This window comes from Watersipora subatra, chromosome 11, assembly GCF_963576615.1.
Source record: "Watersipora subatra chromosome 11, tzWatSuba1.1, whole genome shotgun sequence".
Taxonomy (NCBI): Eukaryota; Metazoa; Bryozoa; class Gymnolaemata; order Cheilostomatida; family Watersiporidae; genus Watersipora; species Watersipora subatra.
In genome coordinates this window covers 32,221,507-32,241,432 of record NC_088718.1, presented here as the reverse complement: position 1 = coordinate 32,241,432, position 19,926 = coordinate 32,221,507, and the positions used below count along the sequence as shown (strand labels likewise).

The following is a 19,926-nucleotide window of genomic DNA, read 5'->3' as shown; positions in this document are numbered from 1 at the left end:
TAAATACGAATGATTTGTGGCAACCTAACTAATGATCATTAGTATTTTTATGACAGTAAGAGTTCTGTTTGTACAAATTCATAAAAAATAGCCTATATTTGCAAAGCAGATTATACTCTTTGATCAAAAAACACCAAGTCAAAGTAAACTTTTTTTTCTTGAACACTTTTCAAAAGACAAATAATAAATAGTTTTGAATAAACTGTTTAGAATAAACCTGTCTGTTTTTATTTGTTCCAAAAACATTTAGCTTGAGTGCGTAAAACAAATGTTTTTCCTGTTTGGCCCGCGACCTAGAGTGTGTTTTGAATTTTGGCCCCTTGTACAATTGAGTTGGACATCCCTGACTTAGGGTTTCAACTAATAAATATGAAAGTCGGAAGAGGTATTTGCTGTTGCCATGGACATATAGCCTAGAGCATGCGATGATGTAGAATATAGCAAGAGCACATGTGCATCAGGATATGTTTTTTTTAAAATATCAAGTGGATGAAATTTTGGATTGAATGGTCTGCGAGGAAAAATGTTCATCCTATTTTGTGCGAGTCAAGTTATATCGATTCTTCTTTGAACTTGATTACACAAGTTGCTATTATCTTACATGTTAAATATATATTTTCTCTCATCTTTAAAGCCTTATCTTACACGTTTAAGCTGTGGTGTCACCTGTTGAAACAGCAATCACAAGACAGCTCATGGTGTGTATTATTTATCCTTTGTCTAAATAGTAGTAAAAGATAAAACTCCGTAGCCTCAGGTCTTTAGTTTTGTGCTGATCAGAACCAGAAAATATTAGACAGTCATAATGCTGAATTTCACCAAATGACCTTTTAATACGCAAATATTTACAACAACAATGTTTAGACGACCATTGCTGTTTAAAACACAGTTTTTTAAATGTATAAAGGTGAGAGTTTTTAGTAATTTTGTAGAGTTCCTTCTGGGAGAACTAGAGAAGGGAAGAAATTAGAACTTGGTTGATGCATTTGAGACTTCCTTGAAAAAGACTCCGCTGTCATAGTGAGCTACATCACTGTACAGGGACTGAACTGTAAACCAAAGTGTAAATGTTGTGTACTTATACTTATTTTTTATGCAAGCAGCAACAAAGAACTTTTACTAGGAGTAAAATTACACTTACTCAAAACACCTCTTGTTTTTCTAGGTCTTCGATACGTTGAGTCATGTTTTGTAAATCTACATCATTTTTAAATAGAATGCTATATAATCTACTAGAAAAGTAGGTAATGTATTTAAAGACTACAGGCATGCTGCTATTTTGTATTGTTATAGTACTAGATGCCAAGTGAAATAGTAGCATAAATATACGTATATATACATTTATACAATTATACGATACATTTATACAATTACTGGGTGAATGCCAAGCGTTGCCCAGAGAATAAGTCTTTGCATAAAAAATTAATTTTTATCCAACATATAACAACAGTTACCATTCTAACTTTCAAACTTCAAATCACGAGAAAAGTGATTTGTGCGGTTTAAATAAATTTAGAGACAATATAAAACAACTGTAAAGGTTTTCAAACTTTGTCAAATAACTGTAACTTTAAAACTTTATATCATGAGAAAAATGTTTTGTGCAGATAAAATAAATTGTGAAACAAAATAAAACCACTATGGAAGTGTTTAAATGTAAATGTGAAATAATTAGCAAGTAATAGCTAAATTAAGTTTGTTTTGCTATGATTACAATAGAAGATATTTGGTAATGATACAAATAATAGGAATTGAAAAACTAAAATAGAAATCATGAATATGTTGAATCAATAATAACAACTCGTGTATAGAATTGTGGGTGTAAAATAAGCTACTGTTCCAGCAAAAGCTATCCATCAAAACTTTGAATACGACAATAATGGTACTTCTCGATACGGTACAAATGTAAAAACGAGATACCGGACTGTCTTTGTCTGACCAAACGGAGGGAGAATGTGGAGGCTATTACTGTATTGGAAGCTCTGTAGGTATCCAGTAAAATCAACGGATGGCAATATATATGTTCTGGTTTTTCATTAATCTTAACACATCGTGCTGTCAAACATATTAGTAGAGCATACATGTAAATTGGCGGAACAGTTAGAATTATAATAAATTTCAAAGCTAGATAAAAATAAGTAAGTTAGTTTCTACTCACAAAATTTACTGGTCCTTTTAAAGTTTGTCTAATTAAGAAAACTGTCCAACAGCTACTAAGGTTAGTTACTTTAAAACTGAACAATGTGTGTACGTCACGCTTTTCTTCATGCTTTAGCATAGCGTTGCTTCACAAGTCTGCTGGAGTTCTACACACAATGAAGTCCTTATCCAATGAGAATGCTCGCTAGCCTCCAACTCAATCGTGTTGCTAGGTGATGAGAACTCCATCAATTGTAGATATTACTTGCGATAAATGTATTGACGAGTGTACGCTCTGTAATAGATTACAGTAAACAAACTAAACAAAGTCCATGTTGGGCCTACTAAAAATTCCTCCCAATACATCGGAGGGGTAGGGGTTGGTCAAACATCAAAAAATACTAAACATTAACAAGCACAAGGTGATAATACCCAAGCGAATGAACACAAGGGAATGTCTGACGGTCTGACATGTCTGTCTGTCTCTTAATGGCTGCGATTACTTGTTCGTTTTTTAGCTTTTAAAAGCTTGTAATCAAATTTCCACATATTTTTCACTTAAAATACAACAGAGTGAGACATGGTGAACTTTTTGATACCAAATGGCTGTAATGTGAACTTTGTTGCAAATAAACCTTCAAGCTCCACCAAGTCTACTGCCTTGGGTTGCAGATGGTCACTAGTCAAATGCATCATAGTTCTTATTCTTCTTGAATATAGGTTCTAGCTAGGGCTGTCAAAATCTCTATTCAGAGTAGCCACCCCTCCATCAGTGCCTTTATTGAGTCGTTAGCTGTCTTAAAGATCTTCTTGACAATTTTAACAGCTGACCAAGCTTTTCTATTGCTTCTTGAAAGGTAAGAAGCCAATGTGGACTGCTCAAATTGCCAGTGCATTCCAGTGCCCATTCCAGTGCAAACTTCCTGAACTCCGATGAAGAGTGTTGGGGTCCATTGTCACTCATGACCACCACTGGCCTCCCATGCTGTGCAAAAATTATTTTACAAGCTTGAACCGCTGATTCTGTGGTCTGGTTTTTTAGCTTTTCAACCACTATGTAATCTGTTGTGTAGTCTACAACTACTACATAGTGTCATCCTTTGAAGTAGAACAGGTCTGTTCCTACCTTGTAGAACTGCTCAGATGGCAAATTATGTACAGTAATACTTCATTTTACGAGTGCTCCAACATACGAGAAACTTGAGATACGAGCCAGCTTTTAAACAAGTTTTAAAGCTTAAGTCAAGCTAACTTTGCTCTATCTATTCTAATATAGCTAAATATTCGAATACAAGTAATGCTTTTGTTTAGCTATTTATTACATAGCCATAGCTCAGGTTTATATAAACTAAGTCTGAAAGGCAACAGTGCAATACATACTATGAGAGTGAGTAAACCACATCTTGTGCTATTATTCATACAGGAACATAACAGAAGTTGTTGGCGACAAGGATGGGATATTCTTGAGCAGTACAACTGAGATTCTTACAAGAATATAACCTGGAACCTATACAGCATTCTCAGTGTATACAAGTATGTCTTCAGAAGTGGATAAGTTAATTGAAGTAATTACAGCTCAAAACCAAAAGATAGAGGAGCAACAAAAAGCTCATCAAGAGCAACAAAAAGCTCATCAAGAACAACAACAAGCTTATCTGGAAGAAAATAGAAAACTCATGGAACTACTGGTGAAAGGTCAAACCATCGGCAGCCTTACCCAAGTTTTCAGAGTATGATCCAGCTACCGAACTATTGACTGATTACATGAATCGATATGACACTTTTGTAGCAGCTCACTCAATACTTGAAGAGAGAAAAGCTAATGTGTTCTTAATTAATCAGTCACCTGTTCTCTACAAACATATCAACAACATGGCTGGCCAACTGGAGACTCCAAAACTTATAAATAAAGTTACCATGGAGGAAATAGATAACTTCTTAAAAGAACAATATGATCCCACACGATTTTTAGTATGCGAGCATTATAAATTCTGGAGTACTATGAAAAGGAAACCTGGAGAAACTATTCATGAATTAGCGAATAGAATTAGACAGGAAGCGACCACATGTGACTTTTCTAATATTGATGATCCATTAGATGAAGCTATGAGAACACGGTTTGTCTGCTCAGTTAATAATGAAGCAGTTCTCAAAGCACTGTTCAAAGTAAAAGAAACTGAGCTATCTTTTAAAAGAGCTATTGAAATTGCGACATAAACAGAGGATGCAGCCAAGATAGCCAAGGAAACCGTATATGGAGAGCAACAAAAAGTCAACAAGGTACAACCAGATCATAGAACTAAGACACCAACAGGAACTTCAAACTACAAAGAAGCAAGACAGACAACTTTCAATTGCTACAGATGCAATAAACTACACATACTGCTAAGGAATATCCATACAGATCTGCTACATGTAATTTTTGCCAGAAGTTAGGACATCTAGGAGTTGATTGCCGAAAAAGAAAAGCAACTACTAATAAAAGGCCTATAGCACAGAAATCTACACCAAAACAACAGCTTAAAACTATTTGAAGAATACATATGGAACAACTTCAAAGAGTATTGAGATAGAGGAACAGATCGTAGAAATGGAGTTAGATACAGGAGCCTGTGACAACTTCATCACTGAGGAAGCCTGGTGTAAACTTGGAAAACCTGTACTCTCTCCAACAACGACAAACTACGAATCTGCTTCAGGACATCCGATTGAAGTAATTGGACAGTGCCAGCTGAATACTAAAACCGTAAAGGGAAATCATATTGCTTTAAACTTCGTAATTAGCCGGGTTCCAAATCTCAACCTGATAGGAAGAGGAGCAATCAAACTATTGGGGATATCAATAGACAACCTGCTCACTCAACAAACTACTACGACTTGTAAAGTAGTAGACCAGGAAACAGCTGACAAAAGTCTACAACAATCTTGCGAGCAACTGTGCAATGAATTTCCTGATCTATTTAACAACGATCTAGGCTGTCTAAAGGATTACGAGCTAGAAATAAGACTCAAAGCAGATGCAAAACCAGTGTTTCACAAAGCTCGACCTGTGCCATTTGCTATTCACGATGAATTAAATCTAGCCTACGAAACTGGAATTCAAAGAGGAATTTGGAAACCAGTAGTTTAATCAATATGGTACGCCTGTAGTTCCGGTCAGAAAAGCGCAACTTTCTAACAGTCATCAAAGATCGATCAGAGTATGTGGAGACTACTCGCAAACAGTCAATCCACAATTAGAGACTCACCGACAGCCTATACCTCTACCCGAAGACCTGATGAACAAGTTAGGAGGAGGATACGGATATACTAAAATTGATCTAGCTGATGCATACAACCAAATCCTCCTGGGACCAAACAGTCAGAAAAAGCTTGCTCTTAGCACTCAAAAAGGAGTACTACTAATGTAACAGATGAGACTTCCGTTTGGAATCAGTTCAGCACCTGGATATTTTCAGGAGATAATATAACAATTGAAAGCTGATCTACCAGGGGTAGCTGTATATTTAGATGATATACTGGTTAGTGGTACTGATGCTACAAGTCATTTACAGAATTTGTGACAACTACTTGCAAGACTGAATGAGAAAGGTTTACGATGTCATAAAGAAAAATGCCATTTTGCTCAACCCTTGGTAGAATATCTTGATCATAATATTTCAGCAAAAGGAATTTCTAAAGGACTAAAAGCAGATGCTGTTAAACAGATGCCTGCACCTACTAACATAAACAGTTTACGTTCATTCCTTGGATCAGTACAGTTCTACAGCAAATTCCTACCTAACCTATCAACGATTACAGAACCATTACATCAGCTAACTAGAAAAAATGTGCAGTGGAAGTGTAGTGCAGAACAGGAAACCAGTTTTCTTTAACTAAAGCAACTGCTGACTGCTGACAGAGTTCTTACACATTTCAACTCGAAACTGCCTATAGGAATAGCATGTGATGCTTCCGAAAGAGGAATTGGAGCTGTCTTATTTCACAGATATGAGGATAATAGTGAAAGACATATTATGCATGCTTCTAAAACATCGACGGCGAGGCACTAGCATCGTCGAAAAAAGGCACTAGCTATCATATTTGCGTTGAAGAAGTTTCACCAATTTCTCTATGGCATTCCCCATCGTTACTGACCATCGAGCATTGACATCTATGTTTGCACCTAACAAGGTAAGTTCTACCTACTTTAGTGAGATTATCAGTCAGTCCTTTGTGTTTCTAGGTCCTGCTCCAAGCGTTGACGCAGTAAGAATGGCGAAAAGCAATAAGCGTGACGGTTGGGTGTTACGAAGGCTGTTTATCTGTACCGCTTAAGGTTACTATTAGTAAATCCATTGCTCAGTTGGTAAAATTTTATTCTTTTGTACCGTCACTAGATGACTTGTCATTACTTACTTTTCTATAAGAGGGATTCCATATTTTCCCCAAATGCTCATAGTAGAGTTGTTGATAAGAATATATATTAATAACTGTGAATTATCTATGATCTATTGTCAGATTTATTGTTCAGTACATTTAGCTGTAATGCGCATTCACATTAAAGTATTTGACCAAAGCCAGTGCTTGATCGATAGCTAATATTTGATTGTTTTGCCTTCCCATCCTAACATATTGACTCTTGGATTATTATATTATTATATATCATTATTCTAGACATTTGGCAGCGACATTATGCCTTCACATTAAAGCATCCACCCAGAAGATAAGACATTTTTATATCTGCTCTATTTAGGCATACTGTTATTAATAGTAGCGACAGAATCTAGTTGTATGACAAAACACATACATCTCGCTGTTACATGCAACCACTATTACTATATCAGTGTTCACACAAGTCCTGAATTCTCCCAGCCGTGAAAAGGTTGTGAACGCTCAGAGCTTCTCTTTAATGAAACGCTGGCTGCCAATTCATTTGAGGTGGCAAGATGTCTAAAAGTGTCTCGTAGCTGGTGAAAAGGTCAGGAGGTAGGGAAGACTGGTAGTCTCCTTCGTTAGCGGAAAGATTGAAAGCTTTGACGATGTGATTAGTTAGAAACTAACTGCACTCTATCACAGTTATGCTGCCTTTTAGATGTCTCAAACTGCTGTGGTTGTTCCTGTATTCTGTTGTTCAAGCTACAATTAAAACAAATTGTAGGGTATTATTCTTATGTAGTCTAGTATGAGCTCTAGTTAAAACTCTTAGCTAACGTTCATTTGACGCTAGGATCAGCTGTTTCTTCTGATAGTTGTAGAACAATCATGTTCAGGCAGTTTTATGTTTTAGTGATGGAGGCTTGAAATCTTCAGAAGTGAGTTTAATGGACAGAGATCTTACAGCAGCAAAGATTCAAGGGAGATAATGCATTACCATTACGATCACAAGTTTTATGAGTTGTGTTCACGCTGAAGTTCCACTGTACAAGAGATTCAAGTTTAAAGCGCACAATTTTATCTTTAGGTGCCAACAAGTTTTTTCGGTATTTGTTATCTTTTGTGATTGTTTTTTAAGTTTTGAGGTGATCTGACTGTCAGGATGTTTCAAGATTAAAATTGACAAAACTTGGTCACGGTTATTAGACTAATCTAAAACTAGGCTATCTCTCTTTCGATTCTTGAAAAACAAATAACTGCAGTTTGCGCCTACTATCATTATTTTATTATGTTAATATTAGTATAATTATTATTTTATTATTACTATCATTAATATGTTATTATTGCAATAGAAAAGTTGGTATCTCCTATTAGTCATTATCTGTTATCAAAAAATGAAAAGCATACCGAAGGGGGCAGTTTCCATTTCTATTGTCTCGTTGTCACTCTCTTGGTTTTCTTCTATATCGCTATTTTTGTTTGAGTCATCATGGTCTGAATAATGTAGAAAACAAAAATGTAATTAGATGCTTTATGGACTTACATGTACTTACATAAACACATTTACACATGTTTACAGCAATTTGGAGCTTAAACTATCTTCGTTACATGTCTGTCCTTTTTTCCATTACTAGGAGAGGTTACTGTGTGAAAAAAAATGTATGGCATCTGGCGTTCGTATATCTAATTATAACGATTAAAATCTAGAAATAAAAAATCTACTTCACATTGGATTTGCACTCGGAACCTCCAGGTCTGCCGACAAGCATGCTAAAACGCAATGCTATAATGTCCTTTCCAACTATGGAAGAAGTGTGCACATACTTATGTAGCTCTTGCAAAAATACTATAGGCCAGCTTAATATTACGGGTAACACCATTATGCGAAACATCAAATTGGCTTCACGATGATTGTTATAGTAAAGATTTTTACTAGCTTGAGTTACTCAAACTCAGTGAGTGATTATTTTCATTACCCGCGCAACAACAATAGTTTACCTAGTGTATATATAATATTTTTTATATCAGTCGATATATAAGTATATATAATTATATTACTATATATACTTGTATATCGACTGATATAAAAATATTTATATACTTGTATATCGATTGATATATGCTGCCAATTTATATCATGCGTGCAAATATGCAATAATATTCTTAACATTAATTACCGCAGACTAACTTGTTCTGCAGAAAAAGAAGAACTGCAATAAATCTGCTTTGTTTAATTGCCGCAACCAAGTGATACTTTGCAAATTCAAGCTGCAATTCGCTTATTTTTTTTAACATTTGTGGTCGTCGAGAATAATCAACATTTGAAAGTTATCGCCTCATAAAAGTTTGACAAACTCTGTCCGACTATGGGCCAATGTACATTCAGCTGAACTCTTGAATGATTGTTGAAGGCTTAGATATCAATCTTTAGAATTTTGAAAACGATACGTATCATTTTTATTATTAATTTACAAACATGATGCTTTTGTGTTCTGACCCCGCACACTGTACAGTATAACAAAATTAAAAAAATATGTAAGTGTTGTGAAAATATAATAGTTACCAGAATCTTTACATGGAGACCAGAAACAGCGCTGGCATCTTTTCATCCCTACAAAAACATGAGTGCAACATGGAGTTATCTTCAAACTAGCTAATCCAAACTACAGTTTATCATATCTCCTTGTTAAACTATGATCAGTGGTTCTCCTTTTGCTAGTACTCTCGTATTACTTTCTAAATACTAAATACTAATATCATACAAGGTTAATTCGAGTTGCTAACTCAAGTATCTCTAAAATAAACAGTTTTTTGACACACGAGTCTACTGCGTGCATACAACAAGATAAAGAAATACATGTAACAAAGCACACAAAGAGAAATCTCTAACGGAATCTATATCAAAATCTTGTAACAAAATTATTTCAGCTAAAATGATAGATCCGTTTTGTAGCGATCAAGTAATCTTAAGTTTCAATAAGACCATTAGGGAGAATAATCGATTTGATTGGATAGTTATAGCTTTTGTAGCCTTCCTATTGAATGAAGCTAGATCAATGCTATTGGCCAATTGTTCAAAAAAAGTAATGATGTTCAGTGTAATGGTCTGCCAGTTAGCTTTGAAATTTTACAGTCTTCTTTTCAATTAGGTAACTGCTTTATTGACTTTGCAGTCGCAGTGTTGTTGGGCCATTCCTACGTTTAACCATAGTATCCCATCAAATCTGTTTCCAGATGAATGTGGTAGTTGTGTGGCACCAAACTTTCACCGCTTACGTGTTGTCACTGCCACAGCAGAGTGTTTTCACATAGGTTGGCTAAATGTGTTTTCTTGGATTCATTCTCACAAATATTCCCTTATTACGAGGTTGTAAAAATTTGTTTTATCTAGCAATTTATTTCAAATTAGCAATTTTATTACACTATTTTATCTTAACAGCTTTTTATTTATCAACTATTTAATGGAAAGGGTAAAAGAGTTACATTCTTTAACACTATAAATGTATTTTATATACATATGTAGCTTGCTCAGGTTTCTCATTCTGTTTTTGTCAATTATCAATCACTTTTTTATCAACTACTAAAAACATGTGTGTAGCCTTTTACTATCTTAATGTTGCAATAAGTGTTTTATCATTTGTAGTTTTACGGTGAGAAATAAATAAATATGTGTACAAGATAGCCAAATGCACCTATAAGAGACTTGGTTGTTATTAATTGAGGAAGTCTGTTACATTCTTGCTCAATCAGAATATAGCTTACATTGTCATTGGCTGAGTGAGCCAGTCGGACAACTTTTGATATGGTGTGACCATAGATATAGTAAACCCTAGATATGCGAATAATCAAAACAAGTGAGGCCTATAATTAGCATGACGCAACGTCATGGTGATGTGCAAAGCGAATCAGCTGATCTATTAACTCCTATTGACTTAGCACTAAAAACTGCTCAATTTTTCCATAGTTTTGTGCATCTGAGACTGCATATTTTATTGAAAATATGTAAAACTTATATACAGTAATACTTCAACTTACAAGTGCCTTAAGGTACGAGTCAGCTTTTAAGCAAGTTTTAGCACTAACATACGAGCCATGTTTGAGACTGTTCAGGCTTTGGATAAAAGACAAACAATTGGCCGGTGACTGCGTAACTGAAAAGATGCTACGCTGGGTTTACTATATCTATGGGTGTGACCATCCAAATAAAACTAATGTTTCTCCTCGGCTTTGTTGGAGATTCGCTCTCGTGTAAATTAGCCCTATGGGATAAAAAGCTCTTCTAGCACTTCAATTTCATTACTTTTTATATGCTGTCTTTTAAAAACTGCAAATCATATGACCAAATAAATATCTTCGACTAACGAGCTCAAGTACTACTAGCGGTTTCCCAAGACTTCCATATAGGGCTGGTTAAACGGTGCTCAGTCTAACATTTGGTTATTAGCTAAGTTTTCATCAATAGCTTTCTATAACTATTGTTAACATAAATTCAAATATTCCTTATCAGTTTTTCTCAGTTTGAATATTCGAACATTTTGTTAACAATGAACTCTTTACCAGAATAGTAACCATATGCAATGATACTCTACGAGTATACTAATTGATAAGTTGATGGTCAACTAAAACCTAAATGTGATAACTTTATAGCATAGTTTCTTTTTTATAATGAAACCATTTTTATACTCCGCTACCTTGAAATAATTTGGTCTATCAGCTTTTTTTTCAAAGATTTTTATTTTTAAAACTAGTTGCTCATGGAAACTTACTGATAGGAAATTTTCAAAACAGAAAAATCAAGAAAGTGGGATGGCTACTTACGATTTTTGAATGTCGTCGGATCAAAGCCAGCAAAATTTAGAGCGATGCTAACGAATAGTGGAAGAACTAGTAAAACAACCACTAGAATGTTTGCCTGAGCTCTAGAAGATTCTATACAGTCATGGTTTTTCCAATTCTTTGTCTTTGCAGGAGTAAGAGGTTGAGTTGAGCGTGCTGACGTCTGATGGCTGTCTACCTTAATTATATGCTGTGTGGTAGCCATTGGTGTACCGCTAGGTGTGGTGGATGGCTCGGAAGTGCCTGCTTCAGAAGTTGTCTGAGAATTTGATGGTTGCCTAGTCATGTTATCGTATCGGGTATTTACACAGACTTCGACGAATTCTTCAACAACATATAAATCATAGTTATTAAATAGATGAGGTAGGTAAAATAACTTGCTTGTGGGAACAAAAGCAATTTAATTGTCGCCATCTCAAATGTCAAGGAAGCTCAAATGACAGCAAAACAAAAAATATATGAGTTCAAAGAGAGTGTAAATGAGTTGAAAGCATTTACTCGCTGTAGTCTTAGTAACAGGAATGTGTGTAAGTTCAGGGAATCAATTTAGTAAATAAGTTCAGTAAATTGTCATTAAGTTTTGCCATTGAGCAAGCAAATGTCTAGCAAAATCACAAAAAAGGAACTGAAATATTCACTACTAGATATTTTATGTAATTTAGAGATTAAATGTAGTTTGACTAAAGGATGTGATAATCCTTTTACATTATTCATATTCTATTAGTATAGAAGTTTACATATTCAGATAATATACAGTGTGAAATAATATAACAGAACTTAGGGCGATATAAAGTAGCCTTATGAGAGAGAGCATATTATGATATATACATCATATAAGTACAACGTTTCATATAGTCTTTACTAGAATAAGAGTTATGTTTGTCCGAGTGTCCAAAGCCTGAGATTCAAACTCATGACATTCGACATGGTAGATGACACTCTAACACCTGTATGACTCAAGCACCTTCGCCATCACCTCGATCTCCTTCCAAAACTCTGAATTTTTTGTGCTTTACCTGAGCAGCATATATGATAAGCTGATATGAGCCTTCTGCTTTACATATATAATCTCTCACAGCACAGTAGACCACCAAGGTACTAGTATAATGTATTGTAATAAGATTTCATGTGATATAGTCTAAGGTAATATGATATAGTATGATATCTGAAACAATGAATTAAATAATAAACAGTAAAAGTCAGTGTAAATAATTATATAAATAATATGGCTTTTTTTCACTGACCTGGGCAATACTTCGTACATTCATATGAAAAAGCATTCAGATCCCATCCGCAGAGGTTCTCACAAAGGTCTGTTTTTCCTGAGATAGGCGTGTAGCAGTTAGTGTAAAAATGTAGGTCACGATCAGTTGCGGTAGTGCAGTCACTTAACTTATAATTGCAATCGGTAGGTTTACTAGCCACACTAATAATCATGCCAAATACGAACGTAGTGCATGCCTTTTTTGGATTCATGCTTTGTTCTTTGTGCCTGCAAAAGTAAAGATGAGATACAGCTGATGTAATCAGAGAAATCAAAATAACTTAAAAAGAGTGGTCAGCGCCCCAGCAGTTAAAAACTGCGGAAATGTTATATGTAGTTGAGTTCAGATGACATAATGTATCGTTCACCAGCTAGTAGTTTTACCATATCTGTTATGAACAGATGGCATAATAGTAGCCTGGGCATGGCTCTTGTGGGGGATTGGGAGAGAGACGTTTGATTAGAGATCTCTCTCCCAATCCCCCACGAGAGCCATGCCCATGCAGGCTAACATACATGTAGTAGGGCCCATTGAGCATGAGTAATAGTTAATCAGTGATTGCATCACACTCACTTGTTGAGCTTGTAACCTAGGCCTGCTATAAAAGCTGGAATTTTCTACATTGTTATCTAATGACTAATGGAAATTCCATTACGATTTGGAACTTCCACCGTACAACTAGGATATTTAGGACAAGTGTATATTTAGGATATTTAGTATATTTAGGACAAGTGTGTTAATTTTAACATATTATCAAGAATATAAATGTATGTCCAAAGTGTTTGAAAGAACCAAAATAGAATGAAAGTGTTGAAAATTGCCTTGCCTGCCTAAATTCATTGAAATATCATTAGCTATTATGCCTACAAGCATTACTAACTAACAGCATTTGATCTATATACATGTAACTACTAATGTGTCAGTGTGTGCTTATACAGTATTTATTTTATTCCGTAGGTAAACTTTTGGGTTCCTAAACAGCATTCAGTGTAGCTAAAGCTCTACCCCTCATCAATATATAACCATATGATTGCGCTGTAGGTGTAATAGATGTACAGAGTAAGTTGCATCTTCTTCTCACCATCATAAAATGACTGACATATCAAATCACTGCTATTCACGTAATGAAAGAACTGTAAATATCACTTTGCTCAGAAAGTGTGATTTACAGTTATTCCATTTACAACACATTAGGCCATTAAATATGCTTTATGGAGAGAGCAAGAGAGAGAGCGAGAGAGAAAGAAAAAGGGAAAAGAGGAAGAGAATGGGGTAGAATGAGAGCGAGAGAAAGAGCGAGAGAGAGAGAGAGAGGAAAAAGGTGAGAGGTAAGTTTTACCTACTTTAGTGAGATTATCAGTCAGTCATTTGTGTTTCTAGGTCCTGTTCTAAGCGTTGACGCAGTAAGAATGGCGAAAAGCAATAAGCGTGACGGCTGGGTGTTACGAAGGCAGTTTATCTGTACCGCTTATTTGTTACTATTAGTAAATCCATTGCTCAGTTGGTAAAATTTTATTCTTTTCTACTGTCACTAGATGACTTGTCATTACTTACTTTTCTATAAGAGGGACTCCATATTTTCCCCATTAAGCCTAAATGCTCATAGTAGAGTTGTTGACAAGAATATCTATTAATAACTGTGAATTACCTATGATCTATTGTCAGATTTATTGTTCAGTACATTTAGCTGTAATGCGCATTCACATTAAAGTATTTGACCAAAGCCAGTGCTTGATCGATAGCTAATATTTGATTGTTTTGCCTTCCCATCTTAACATATTGACTCTTGAATTATTATATTATTATATATCATTATTCTAGATATTTGGCAGCGACATTATGCCTTCGCATTAAAGCATCCACCCAAAAGATAAGACATTTCTATATCTGCTCTATTTAGGCATACTGTTATTAATAGTAGCGACAAAATCTAGTTGTATGACAAAACACATACATCTCGCTGTTACACGCCACCAATATTATTGTATAAATATTCATACAAGTCTTGAATTCTCTCAGCAATCAACAAGTTGTGAACGGTCAGAGGTTCTCTTTAGTGAAACGCTGGCTGCCAATTCCTCCTAGATGGCAAGATGTCCAAAATTATCTGGGAGCTGGTGAGAAGGCTAAGAGGTGGTGCTGGTAGCCTTTCTTCGTTGGCAGAATGATAGAAAGCTCCAACACAGTTAGTTGGAAATTAACTGTGCAATCACAGTAATGCTGCCTTTTAGGTGTGTCAAGCTGGCTTGGTTGTTTCTGTCTTGTCTGCATATTTGTTTGTGTTGTTTATGTATTGAATTGTTCTTGTATGCTGTTGTTCAAGCTAAAATTAAAGTCATTATATCCCATTGTTTTTATCTGGTCTAGTATGGGCTCCAGTTAAAGCTCTTAGCTAACGTTCATCTAACGCTAGGATCAGCTGTATCTTCTGATAATTGTAGAACACTCATGTTCAGTCAGTTTTATGTTTTACTGATGGAGGCTGGAAATTTTCAGAAATAAGTTTAATGGACAGAGATCTTACAGCAGCAGAGATTCAAGGGAGATAATGCATTACCATTACGATCACAAGTTTTTTGAGTTGGGTTCACGCTGAAGTTCAACTGCACAAGGATTCAAGTTGCGAGCGCACAATTTTATCTCAAGGTGCCAACAAGGTTCTCTAGATGCCTCTTCAGGTTTGGATGGTAATTGGACACGTCTGAATGTTTAATTGCAACTCGAACATGTCTGTTTACATATTAAAGATGAGCTTACACAAAATTTTAGTAGATTTTTTCAGAAAGTATCGGTATTTTCTATCATTTCTGATTGTTTTTGATGTTTGAGGTGATCTGACTGCCAGGATGTTTCAGGATTAAAATTTGGCGAAACTTGATCGCAGCTAAAACCCTCAAATGAAAAATAAGTGCGAAATCACGTCACTAGCTGTTTTGTTGCAATAGTTAATATCAGCTATTTCATTCAAGTTGCAGCATTAGGCTTCTCTATTCTGTCAGTCTCTTTGCAACTATAGACATCATAATCGCATTTTTGCTTGATCTGAGCGTTTTAATCATGATCAAGTCTGGCCGATTTCAGTCTTGAAATATTTTAGCAGTCAGATCACTTAAACATCAAAAACAATTGCAACTGATAGAAAACGCTAATATTTTCTGATAAAATCGACTAAAATTTTGTGTAAGTTCATCCTTAATTCGTTAACCATTCAGACGAAACTGATGCTTCACTGGGTAAGTTTCGTTCAACGGCAAACTAAGCGACACTTTTTGTAATTTCATCTCTTGATAAGTAACAAAAGCAACACTTAAAAAGTTCTTTATCAGTTTGAGGTAACTAGCACTTTTTAACAGCAGTAAGTAACAAACTCATCAGTTATTGTATGCCAAGTTTTATTAATAGAAACGCAAAGACTTGAGACGCTGCAGTACTGTATCTGGCTAAAAGATAATCTATTCATATTGGCTAATAATTAATAATTATCAAAAATAAAAAATTCTAGCTTACAAAAAGCTGTGCAAGACTTTTTCATTCCATCGTTGTCCAAGAGGCAACCTATCAGCTATAGTATGAGCTTGTGTTTCGTCGACTCATGCGATAGCAAACGAATCTTAAAAAATACAAACCAGAATTGTGTTAGTTTTTTGGGCAACTCTAATTACAAAAAAGTAAGACACAGTATTGTGGAGCGGTGTGTACAAGTTGGTGAGTATGCACAGTAAATAGTACAGCATAAATAACTCTATAGAGAGTGCGGAAATTATATATATATATATATATATATATTTATATATAAAATAACCTCAGTTTTTAAGTGTAAAAGACGCTGCCTGGTCTTTCACGGCACACTAGCTAATTACCCTTCTTTGGGCTCAGAAATAATAACGCATCGGAGTAGAGTGCAATATATTTATATAGTAATATATTATATTTACATTTATATATTATATTTATATGCAATAAAGTACAATATTTACATATAACTGGCACAGTCACAGCCAAGGGATACACTGCCATATCAGAAAAAGTGCAAGCCTTTTATATGGTTGGCCTACGATGACAACAAGTATTATATAAGATAGCATGGTCAATCTCGTGATGGCAATTGCATAAGTTGTGGTAAGACATTACTTAATACAAAAGGAAAATTATATAACAAATGGCTAAATATAGGTATGCATACATGACAACTACTGCTACTGAAGATAAAATAAAAGCTCTACCAAATAAAAGTTTGAGTTTTTAGAATGTAGCCAATAATGTCTGTGTGTTACAGCCACCACACAAGTAGGTCAAAGATACATCAGAACTGAGGCAGGGAACGTTGAGAGGCGGACCGTTATATGTATCCCATGGACAGCGGTGCGAATGTAGATTGAACAAGTAAACAGTATATGGTAGTATATTAAGGTGGAAGTATATACGGAAAGGGTAAATTCTACTTCTACTCCATTTTATTCAATCATATTTTGGAGACGCTGTCGGTGCTCTGCCACGACTGTAGCTACTGGAAGGCTAACATGATACTGTTCTGTCTCCCCAGGTTGATATGAACCTTCTGCTGTCGCCGTTAAGTATTTTTCCGCATACTGAGACAAAACTTCAGTAGTTATGTGTTATCACCAGAGTTGCAAAACAATTTCAAAGGGTTTCAAACAATATAAAGGGTTTCTAAACCCATGTATCATCACTAGAGTTCCAAAACAATGCTGGCCTTTTCATATTGAGGGCAGCATAGCTGAGTTATAGGAATAAGAAAAGTTGGAAACGCTAACTATGCAGAGCAAGCTAAAATTGGCGAGTGCAGATAGAATCTTTAGTTCTGGAAATCTATACATACTAGTTTTTACCTTTATGATATAGATTAAATAGATTTTATTAATTGTTTTTATAGCTTCATTTTTCACAGTTTTCTTTGTTAAAGATGTAGTAGCGTCAAAAAGGTCGATTTAATGAAATTGAGACCAATATAAGGCTAAAACATTAGCTACAATTTGATGTCATATTTTGTCTTTTTAGACTAACCCTGTCCAAAGATATATGCGTTTGAATGAGGCCATCTTTTAAAAGCTCAAATTCGAGCGGGTGCTTCATTAGTGACATATCAGGTGATACATCTGAAAAGATTCCACGAGCGATAAATATAAGATTTCTTCATTAGCCAATCATCAGCATAAATTTTTTATATAGGTCATATTAAATATTATCGCTCGTAAAGCGGATTGTCTATGATTTTGAAGATTCTAGTTATTACAGATAACTAGAATCTTCATAACTAGATAACTAAAATCCGTAATAACTAGAATCTTCAAAATCACAGACAATCCGTTTTACGAGCGATAATATTTAATATGACCTATATAAAAATTTTGTGCTGATGATTGGCTAATAAAGAAATCTTATATTTATCGCTCGTGGAATCTTTTCAGATGTATCACCTAATGTGTCACTAATGAAGCACCCGCTCGAATCTGAACTTTTTAAAAGATGGCCTCATTCAAACGCATATATCTCTGGACAGGGTTAGTCTAAAAAGACAACAAATGACATCAAATTGTAGCTGATGTTTTAGCCTTTTATTGGTCTTAATTTCATTAAATCGACTTTTTTGACGTAACTACATCTTTATTTTACATCTTTATCTCTATTACTAGTTAGTCACGCGAATTGACTAGTAGTAGATTCTACTAGCTACGTGCATCGGCATATAATTGACATCGTTAATTTACTGAATTACTGCACCGACACGTTTTATTGATGAACAATAGAATTGTAACAATGGGAAGGTGGCTCAAAGTTTTCTGAGCGTCAGGTGATTAAAGATTGGGGCAGACCGGTTATGGTTTGAGCTGACAGGCGTCCAGGCCTGTATTCACTGGTTGCAAGTTGGGGCGGCTAATGTTAGGCGACTAGTTATGAACACCTGGGGGTGTATAGGGAGCGGTGTACGCCCCCAACAAGTTTCTCGTATGCAAGGCCTCTGTCGAGCCTCTCATGTAAAGCTTTAATTTTTTTTATCAAAATGTATCAACATTTTTCTATTTTTTGAGATTGGTTTTGTTTTAGGTGATGTGACTGACGAAACATTTTTAAATTAAAATAGGTAAAACTTGACCGCAGTTAAAACGCTCAGAAAAAAAAAACTTCTTTTTTCTTTTGAGCGTTTTAATAAAGATCAATTTTGCCGGTTTTATTTTAAGTTCATACGGAGTTTTCCACGCTTTCCATTGGACATGGTTAAGCGGATGTTTGGTAAAACTTGATATTTTGCAAACCATTATAAATGTCGTTAACAAAAATATTTTGCCACTGATGATGACAATAATGACGCCTAAGAACTACTAAAAGTTGATGTTTGTCTCTATGGCTTGGAATAAAGTGATATTCTACAGCGATAAAAACCGTCTCCATAGCCGTTGGGCAAATAACTTTTCGAATAAATGATGTTGAGGTCGAGATATCTGAAGCAATTTATCATTGCTTGGGAATGGACCACACAAATCCGTCCGAGTTAACCTTGTGTTTGAGATGAAATGTTTCATTTTATCTGAAGGCGAGTTATCCAAGTTTGACTGTACTTAGCCGCGGAAAGTTCCTAAAAAGTTAGGGCGGCTCAGCCGGCCAGCCACCCCAGGGATGACGGGCCTGACTCCTATAATCAGTAATCAGTTTACAATTTAATGTTGTATCAGACATCATTTGAAAGAAGACAAAATTCCCTACAAAAAGCTACTAATAACGTTTTTGTAAAAATGTAAGGTAAATGCAAAAACAAGCGGTTTGAGAGCGAGGTATGAATATTTCATTAGAGTATGTCAATCAGGTTTGTATCTAGACAATATTCTAATCAGCATGAATCTAGACACATGAATCTAGAATATTTACTAGATTTTACACACATCTAGCTGTAAGACACATTGCAGATTTCCATTGTTCTTCCCAACATTGACATGTATATGTGCATACATACTCTGATCAGGACAACAATTTCAGTAGACTGCATATTTGGAGTTGTTTTACAGTATGAAAGACAACTCTCAATAAACCTTATGCTGCACGTTAATCTGCTCCTGTAGGCAGGTAATGCAGCTAGTTTCATATAAGTTATAATGGAGAGGCCGCAACACTAACCAACAAAAGTTACTCCTATTGGCAGTCCCTCTGAAATCGATTGTTGTATTATACACCATTTGAAAAAAGATAAAATTCCCTACAAGAAACTACAAATGATTTTTTGTGATAAAGTAAAGTAAATGCAAAAAGTGAGATGTTGAGGGTGAGGTAAGAATATTCCATTAGAGATCAGTATGTCAATCCGGTTTGTTTGAAA

General features: G+C 35.2%; 1 protein-coding gene across 1 annotated transcript; it reads right to left on the bottom strand.

Moving 5' to 3' along the window:
- Positions 1-6,744: 6,744 nt before the first annotated feature.
- Positions 6,745-12,790, bottom strand: LOC137408764 (uncharacterized). Its single transcript, XM_068095348.1, has 5 exons — positions 12,576-12,790; positions 11,314-11,655; positions 9,059-9,106; positions 7,903-7,989; positions 6,745-7,257 (listed from the first exon to the last, which is right to left on the bottom strand). The coding sequence occupies exons 1-5, from the start codon at positions 12,766-12,768 to the stop codon at positions 7,253-7,255; spliced, it is 675 nt and encodes a 224-aa protein (XP_067951449.1). The 5' UTR covers positions 12,769-12,790; the 3' UTR covers positions 6,745-7,252.
- Between the last annotated feature and the right edge of the window lie 7,136 nt (positions 12,791-19,926).

What these genes read in the sequence shown, in the direction of transcription:
- LOC137408764 (XM_068095348.1), bottom strand. Translation starts at nt 12,768, where the DNA reads ATGATTATTAGTGTGGCTAGTAAACCTACCGATTGCAATTATAAGTTA. An exon ending in ATGTACGAAGTATTGCCCAG is followed by an intron (nt 11,656 to 12,575) that starts GTCAGTGAAAAA and finishes ATGTTGTTGAAG; the next exon opens with AATTCGTCGAAGTCTGTGTA. An exon ending in TCCGACGACATTCAAAAATC is followed by an intron (nt 9,107 to 11,313) that starts GTAAGTAGCCAT and finishes ATGTTTTTGTAG; the next exon opens with GGATGAAAAGATGCCAGCGC.